At 31.7% G+C, this 9,025-nt stretch overlaps 1 protein-coding gene across 3 annotated transcripts; it reads left to right on the top strand.

Annotated features, from left to right (window-relative positions):
• The first annotated feature begins 2,768 nt into the window (after positions 1-2,768).
• Positions 2,769-8,461, top strand: LOC127120167 (kinesin-like protein KIN-7F). 3 transcript variants are annotated; one of them, XM_051050571.1, is made up of 14 exons: positions 2,769-2,991; positions 3,218-3,540; positions 3,656-3,745; positions 3,839-3,939; positions 4,158-4,271; positions 4,355-4,436; positions 4,534-4,601; positions 4,690-4,755; positions 4,862-4,986; positions 5,121-5,460; positions 5,539-5,646; positions 5,736-6,677; positions 7,348-7,667; positions 7,887-8,461. In XM_051050571.1, the coding sequence occupies exons 2-14, from the start codon at positions 3,327-3,329 to the stop codon at positions 8,212-8,214; spliced, it is 2,898 nt and encodes a 965-aa protein (XP_050906528.1). In that variant the 5' UTR covers positions 2,769-2,991; positions 3,218-3,326; the 3' UTR covers positions 8,215-8,461. The 3 variants fall into 3 exon arrangements, with proteins under 3 accessions (XP_050906528.1, XP_050906531.1, XP_050906529.1); XM_051050574.1 differs by lacking the exon at positions 2,769-2,991 and adding an exon at positions 3,100-3,118; XM_051050572.1 differs by lacking the exon at positions 2,769-2,991 and having other exon boundaries at positions 3,144-3,540.
• Positions 8,462-9,025: the final 564 nt, after the last annotated feature.

Genomic DNA, 9,025 nt, shown 5'->3' with positions numbered 1-9,025 from the left:
TAATATATTTTTAAAAAATTAAAAAAAGAAGAAGTCAAGTATGCAGTTAAACATAATTCTTGTGTGACAAAGGAGGTTGAAACTTGAAAGTACATCTAGTTATTATAACTTTTCTTGCAAGGTATGAAAAAGTAGTGAAAAGGCACCGTCACCACGTGCTTGGATAGGCCTATCTAGTAATATCTATATATAATATGGTGTTATTATATGATTCAACTTTTTTCTCTCCCTCATATTGCTAGTCTTTTCAGTCATGTTCCATGCTCTAAATAGGATGCTACTCTACAAGCAACTCATTAAAATTCAGAGACTTAAATACATTAATAATCTCCTATTTTTTAGTCTTTCTAATTGCATATATTATTGTGGGTCCAAGAGGATAGATCTTACTGTTTCATGTGTGGGAATGAATTTGTTGAGTTAGGAGGTCGAAGTTAATAAGTAGTAATGAAATATAAAAGTGATGAAGATTAAGTTAGAATATAGTATAGATGTGATCAAGAATAGAAAGAAGGTAAGAGAAAGATAACGTTTGTTTAACTTTAAAAAAAATAGATTTTTTTGTATTCATAAATTATTTTTTAAAGTACTATTAGTTTTTTTTTTAAATTAAGAGTATACTAAAATATCATTATCAAATATTAAAATATATTCGAAATCATAACTTTTCAAACAATGGTATCATTACTATGATAAATTATTTGAAATAATTTTAAGAATAAATAATTAAAAAAAAATTAATAAAATGATAAAATATTTAAAATAATATTTTAATAATAACTATTCAAATCAATCTATTTTTTGAATTTTTGTGAAAAAATTCTTTAAATTTTTTTTTACATAAAAATACATAATATTATAAAAATTGTTTTTAAAAAACTGAAATAAACATATTCAACCAAAAAAAACACATATATGGTAGTTCATTACCACATATTTATATTATAAAATTTGAAGTTGAATTTAAAGTTAATATATAGGTGATTTTGTCTATATGATAATTCATTACCAAAGTTGAATTTAAAGATATTATCTCGAAGATTTTGTCTATAGAACTTACTATTAATTTAAAATTATTTGACATCAATATATTAAAATTGATATATTAAGAGTTTTCTTATACAATAGTCATACATTATGATAACATAAATATACAATACAAAAATATCTTTTAAATGATTATGTTAATCATTTACAATTATTACTAATAATAAATTTGTCATGTTTACATATTTTAACCATTTAAGTTGAAATTAGAGGTGAATCAACGTTGAGACTATCTCGAAAATCATCAAAGAGTTGTAATAGAAGTCTCTTTGTGAATATGTCGGTAATTTGAAAGCGAGAGAGAATGTGTAGAACACATATTTGACCACGAGCAATTTTCTCACATACAAAATATATATCCATTTTAATATGATTGATGTGTTAGTGTTGAACTAGATTGTCGGATAGATAAACCGCGCTTCTGTTGTCACAATATATCAAAGTAACTTTTGTGACAGGACAACATAGTTCCAAGAATAAATTGTGAAGGTAACATGATTTAGAGTATACATTAAATACTCTTCTGTATTCTGCCATAACACTTGAACAAGACAATGTATGTTGACATTTAGGGGACCATGAAATTCAAGCCGAAGTCTATGGTACCACGAATATATCGAATAATGTATTTCAAAATAGGCATGTGTGTTTTTGGATCATGTATAAATGAGAACACTTGTTGAACGACATATGAGATGTTGGGTTAAGTAAACATCAAGTATTGCAATGTTCCAGCAAAGCTACAATATAGTTGGATCATGGAAATTGTTGCCTGAAGAACCACTAGCTTTCGCCTTTGTGTTTATGGTAACTGGTTTGACTATGGGATTGAATGTGTTACCCTAATCGACACCAGTTTATTGAATTGCACAATTACCTATAATGTGAGCTTTGTACCGCTCAAAAGATCCATCTGAGTTCTTCTTATGCCTGAAAATTTATAAACTTTGAATAATCTTAACATTAGACGAACAAGGAACTAAGTCTCATATCTTATTTTTAATAAGAACATCATATTCGTCTTTCATAGCCATTTTTCAATTATGATCATTTAATGCATAATGAAATTTGTAGGTAGAGTCAATATGGATGTAAAGGGTGAGGTATGAAAATTGAAAGATTGTGAGGTCCAACAATCGTGTTGAGGTCAAATTGTCATTTGGGGTGAATGAGATGGAATTTGTGGTGAAATTGATGGGTTCAGAAGTGATGTAGTAGATGAGACTGAAGCTATAATTTGTGATAGTGGATTTGAAATTCAAAATTTATAAAAATAAGAAAAGAAAACAAATTTTAAAATAGAAAACTAAAACATTATAAAAACTAAAATAGAGAGACTAAATAAATTTAATTTTTTTAAAATCATTATTACCCTAATAACATTACATATTGAAATAAAGAGTCACATCTTTCTTATATCTTTCTTATATATGAGTATTGACTTCTTTGTGTTGTACCAATTCATTTTCAAAAGCTGAGTCACAGCAATTTCCCAACATCCACAGATAGACACTCCCTTTTGGCAGTGACAGTAAAAGAAGAAAAAAAACCCAATCTCTCCATTCATTCAACTTTTACTTTAAGCTCTCATTTTTTTCAATATGACAGCACATTTCTATGAGTTGTAAAGAGTACTATATACATTTTTTCTTTCATTTTTTAAACTTTAATGATCCAAAAATACCTATTTAATATAACAACGTGTTTCTCATAAACACTTGAATCAAACAACAAATTTTTAGATTTTATTGCTTTTATTCATATTTCCTATTTCTAGTTCTACATTTTTTCTACTATGTTCTATTTATACTATACTCCACATGCTAAATTTAGAGCACTAGATTTTTAGTCACATAGTCTCATCCATTCATTTTCACAATTCTCTCTCTATGAATTGATAAAGAATTTTCTTTGGAAAAAAAAATCAACTCCCTCAACCCTTTGGTAAATTTTCTATACTTTCCATGTGATGATGTTCATTTGAATGGGGACCATTTCACAAAACTCCAATCTTTTCAAAAAATCCAGAAACCAACTCATTTTTATTCTCATTAATTAATTATAAGATCCTGTATATAAATATATATATTAGTTAATTCAATATAATATAAAGTATTTAACCATGTATGTTTTTGTTTTTCTTCTGAATCAAGAGTTTATGTGTATGCAGATAATGATTGGGGGTTGAAGTTTGAGTGGTTCATGTGTTTCAATGACATGTGGTAGTGATAATCATTGTCATTGTTTGAATTTGGAGACTTAGAAAATTGAAAGAAAAAATGGGTTCTGTTGGAGGAGATGAGGTAATTCAAGAGGCTGTACAGAATTATGAAGAGAGAATTCAAGTTTCGGTTCGAATTCGGCCGTTAAATGATAAGGAAAAAGCGAGGAATGATGTTTCTGATTGGGAATGTATCAATGATAGTACAATCATTTACAGGAATAATGTTTCAGCTTCTGAAAGATCTCTATATCCAACAGCATATTCATTTGGTATGTTGCAGACTAGCTGTTTGATTTTATTTCTGTACCAGAAAGATGGAATTTGAATAATGTGGTTACTGAATTATGATTTTTTTTTTTTTTTTTGTGATTTGGTTGGTTATAGATAGAGTGTTTAGATCAGATTGTGACACAAGGAAGGTGTATGAAGAAGCGGCTAAAGATGTTGCTCTTTCTGTTGTTGGTGGAATCAATTGTGAGTTTATTTGATGATTTTTTTTCTTCTTTTATTAGAGTTAGCTCCGCGGAACTTCCGTGTTAATGTTTCTCTGTGACTGTAATCGATCAGCGAGCATTTTTGCGTATGGACAAACCAGCAGTGGAAAAACTTATACCATGAGTGGTATAACTGAATGCACTGTAGCAGACATTTTTAACTATGTAGAAAAGGTATGAATGAAAAACACACACGCGCGTGCACACTTATACATCATTGCGTTGCAGATATGGATCATCTCCCATAGTGACATGTGAAGCAATTTTTTTATAATTAGGATAAAATTATTGATATATTGTTGTGCTGTGGGAGAGGATCTGCATCCTTGCATTACTTGGTCATTTTCAAAATCTTTTTTTTTTTTTAAATTTGGATTTTGCTTGTTTTATAGCACATGGAGAGAGAATTCATTTTGAAGTTTTCGGCAATTGAGATTTATAATGAATCTGTTAGGGATCTTCTTAGTCCAGATTGTACTCCTCTTAGACTTCTTGATGATCCAGAGGTAAATAAAGTAGATTATCATTTTCTAAAAGGGCTTGTGAGTATGCGTGCATTTTTACTTATGGTTTGTGTTAATTTTGACAGCGAGGAACAGTTGTTGAGAAACTTACTGAGGAAACTATTAGGGATTGGGAACATTTTACAGAACTCATTTCTTTTTGTGAAAGTAAGAAGGGTTTGAACGATGTATATGATTGAATTTATTTCCTTTGGTTTTCTTTTTTGCTAATAAAATCATTTTTGTTCGATTCGAATTTTTGCAGCTCAAAGGCAGATAGGAGAGACATCATTGAACGAAGCAAGCTCTAGATCTCATCAGATTCTCAGACTGGTATGATATGTTGTTATTTTTGTTGAAGAACTTAGTGAACTTTACGGCATATCTTGTCTTACATTTGCTTAACAATGCGGCACTTCAGACCGTTGAAAGTTCGGCGCGCGAGTTTCTCGGAAATGACAAGTTTAGCTCTCTTTCAGCATCAGTGGTATGGCTAATTTGCTCATTTTATGGGAATATATTTCAAGTAACAAGTTTGTTATGTTAATGAACATATATAGGAAATGAGATGGTGATTATTTTTTGCGGTATAGAATTTTGTTGATCTTGCTGGAAGTGAAAGGGCATCTCAGACCAATTCAGCTGGGGCAAGGTTGAAAGAAGGTTGCCACATAAATCGTAGTTTACTAACTCTAGGAACTGTTATCCGCAAACTCAGGTTAACTTATGAAGATTCTGTTTCAGTATTTGTGATGTGCCTAAATTTGATATGAGGGTTGAAACATATTTTGGTATAAGGGTTGAATATTGCTCTCATTTTTTTTCATCTAAAAGCAATGAATTTGGTTGCAGTAAGGGAAGAAATGGGCATATTCCTTTCAGAGATTCAAAGCTAACGCGCATATTGCAATCGTCATTAGGAGGCAATGCTAGAACTGCAATCATTTGCACCATGAGCCCTGCACGGAGCCATGTCGAACAAAGCAGAAACACTCTCTTATTTGCAAGTTGTGCTAAGGACGTCGAAACTAATGCGAAAGTCAATGTGGTGGTGTCTGACAAAGCACTGGTCAAGCAATTACAAAAGGAGTTGGCTAAACTGGAAAGTGAATTGAGAAGTTCAGGATCGGCTCGCCCTAATAATTCTGATTCTTCAGCATTATTGAGAGAGAAAGATCATGAAATTGAGATGGTAATAATAAAGCTTTTGATGCAAAAACTCTTTGCATTTGTTTTTTGTTGATTGCAAATAGAAACTCTTTGTATGCAGTTAAGGATAGAGGTAAAGGAGCTAACCTTGCAACGCGACCTTGCACAAGTTCAAATTAAGGACATTCTCCAAGAAGCGGGAGATAACATGTCTTCTTTAATAGGAGTGGTGAGCTATATTTGCATGAACGATATCATAAAAATAGTAATCATACATTTTTAATTTGATCTAATCTATTTTTCCTTCCAATTATCCAGGAAGCTTTAGGTCCTCGGTATCCCGATTTGCGTATTCGAAACACATGGAATTTAGAAAATCTAAAAGAGGAACCGAATGTATTAAGTATCAACTGTGAAGAAAGTGTTAGGTCCTTTGATGCTTCACAATATTCAGATGGACATAGTATTAGTTCTGATGATAATTTGTTCCAACTCCCCGACCTTGAAAAGAATTTTATGGTAAAAAATTCTTCCCCTAGGCTATCAGTTACAAGCATTAATAATGCTGTACAGAATGATTTGGATCAGAAGAACATTGAAGATCAGCATGAAGAGAATTATTGTAAAGAAGTTAGGTGCATTGAGTTAGAAGAGCCTATCACAAACACGCATACACATACAAACTCAGAAGATTTAAGATCAAATACATATACCAATTCTAGTGCATCATCTCCTCGTGCAAAGACAGATACGTTAGAATCGATTGTAGTTAATAATGACGACAAAAACAATAAGGATTTGTTTTCATCAGGGTTAAAGGAAGACAATAAACTGAACAACTTGCATGAACATTTTGTTCTTCCAACTCCAGACAATAGAACTCCTTGCATAACAGAAGACAAAAGAAAAAGTAGTTCTGGATCGTTGAAGTTTAGCCGAAGTAGAACTTGTAAAGCTAGTCTCATGAGGAGTTTACCTTCTGATTGGTTTGAAGATGGTGATGTAATTCAGAACACACCTCCTCCAGTAGGGGATGAAAAATACTTTTTTGGAAGACCGGGTGGGTTTCTGAGGAACGTTCATACACTGAGTTATGACTTAAATGCTGAGAGAAATTTTGCGAAATGTTCCGTTGATGATGATGATACACAGAATGCGAAATCCTTCAATGAAAAGGAACGTGAGATCAATGATCCTTTAACTCCAAATAAAGAGGAAATGGAACATCTTAAAAGGTTGAATTTACTGGATCACCGTGAGGTAAACTTCTATTGTAAATATTTCTTCCTTCTTTCGATTTTTCCACTTATTATTTGCCCTATTTCCCAGCTTTGATAATCAAATATCAGTTATTGGATCCGTTGATATACTTTTTTAAAACCATTGCTCTGTTGGTTCATTTTAACAATTCACCGGTGATGTGGGTGTGTGTCAAGAGTCTCACATACGATGAAAAATGGTCTGAAAGTGAGTTTATAAGTGGTAGATATTCATCATCATACAGATCAATTTTGTAGGGTTGATTTAGGACTAATATAATTTCTAAGAAGATATCAAAACTTATTAAAGATTCGATGAGCCAACTTCTATTGGGCCACTCGGATCAGACTCCATATGTCCAGTCATGTGTGTGAGATAAATTTTAAGTTTGACATTCCTTACCTTACAAACTGGCTCCATAAACATGTCACATGAGTTCTCGACTCACTGGTAAGAGTTTGATTTTATAACCTTTAGAAATGGAATTCAAATTTCTTCGGAAACAGTTGTAAATAGTATTTTTTTTTTTATAAATGAACTTGTAAATAATCACTGGAGACTTTAACGAATAATTATTTTTCCCTTGTGCAGTTTTTAAGAAAAGTAGCACATAAGCATACCAAAAGCATGATTTTAGTGAATAATTCTTCGAGTTTGTTTTGCATGACAGGTTCCTGGGACAGGATTGGATGCCATTATGTCTGCAAAAAATGTCAAAGATATTGGTTTGGACCCAATGCAAGCCGATGGAGAAAGTCATTCAGATTGGCCTTCAAAATTTAACAGGCTACAAAAGGAGATTATAGAACTTTGGGACGCTTGTAATGTTTCATTGGTTCACAGAACTTACTTTTTCCTTCTCTTCAAAGGGGATCCATTAGATTCTATTTATTTGGAGGTAGAGCACAGAAGACTATCATATCTTAAGCAAACTTTTTCACTAGGCAAAGAAACTCTTGAAGATGGAAGAACCCTTGCCCCTGAGTCAAGGTAACATTTCAAATTTAAATGTTTTATGAAAGACAGCGGAAGCACAACACTGACACGTCGAAACCAATAATAAATTTAACTTAATCACAAGTGTCGGTGTCAATTTTGGACACAGACACGGACACACATTTTTTCAAAGGTGTGAGTGCTTTACATATTTCAAAATCAAAAGTTTACATATTAAACTTACAGACTACATTGTATTTGACTTGAAAACAGCACGAGATATCTAAGAAGAGAGAGACAGATGTTATGCAAGCAAATGCAGAGAAAGCTATCTAAAGGTGATAGAGAGAATTTATACTTGAAATGGGAGATTCGTTTGAGTTCAAAGCATAGGAGGTTACAGTTGGCCCATTGTCTATGGACTGACACAAACAGCATGGATCACATTAGAGAAAGTGCAACTGTTGTTGTAAAGCTGGTTGGTCCAGTAGAGCCAGAACAAGCTCTTAAGGAAATGTTTGGGCTCAATTTTGCTCCAAGGCCAACTAGTAGGAAATCTTTTAGTTGGTCTTTTACAAACAGTATGAGGCAGATTTTGTGAGTTTGGATTACATTTTAGGTAGTTTTTAATATGACCAAGTTTAAAATTTCAAGGTCTTCTATAGTATAACATAAAGTCTCCCTCTCCCTATATTGTGATTTCTGTTGCATCTTTCTAACTATGATTGTAAATGTGTTATTGTAATGTAGTAAGGTTATAGTTATGTCCATATATTGTAACTCTCTCCATGTATGTTAACTTAAATATGGTTGTTACCTGGATTGTGTAATGCTATATGATTTATTTATTTATTGAGTGTAAAGTAGAATGTGCTATTGACTTCTTTAGTGAATTGTTTTAGGAATAGTGTAAACAGAATCATTCTTTAACAAAGATAAACGGCACAAGAAACAGTACCAAATAAAGAAAATTCTATGGCATTAGCTTGAATAAGAGAAATGTAAACTTTTTTATTTATTCTAAAGAGTTTAAAATTTAATACACATACTAAATACTAAAAAGTGAAAAATCCCAAGTTTAAACGATCACTCCTCTTATCAATTACTCCTTCTCAAAATAAAACTTTGTCAAGATAGTTACAAAATAATTAAGAAAGTTGAATTGATTTCGTATTATTTGTCTTGCTTCTGTTACTTACTGCTACAGAAAATGAAAAATGAAAAAAATTGGTATCTTCTAAATTGTTACATATTGCTTGCAAGTGTTGTTGATATTCACTTGAATTAATTAATAGATAGCGGCACTGCAGTGAGTCATTCTATGTTTTATTTTTTTCATTAGAAATTAAAGATGGCAAGTGAGAAAATTGATTTTTTTTCAAGAGAAAAGCCCGTGAAATTTAAAGAGATAG

Source organism: Lathyrus oleraceus, chromosome 2 (assembly GCF_024323335.1).
Source record: "Lathyrus oleraceus cultivar Zhongwan6 chromosome 2, CAAS_Psat_ZW6_1.0, whole genome shotgun sequence".
In the NCBI taxonomy this organism is placed as follows: Eukaryota; Viridiplantae; Streptophyta; class Magnoliopsida; order Fabales; family Fabaceae; genus Lathyrus; species Lathyrus oleraceus.
This window is presented reverse-complemented; position numbering and strand designations above follow the sequence as displayed.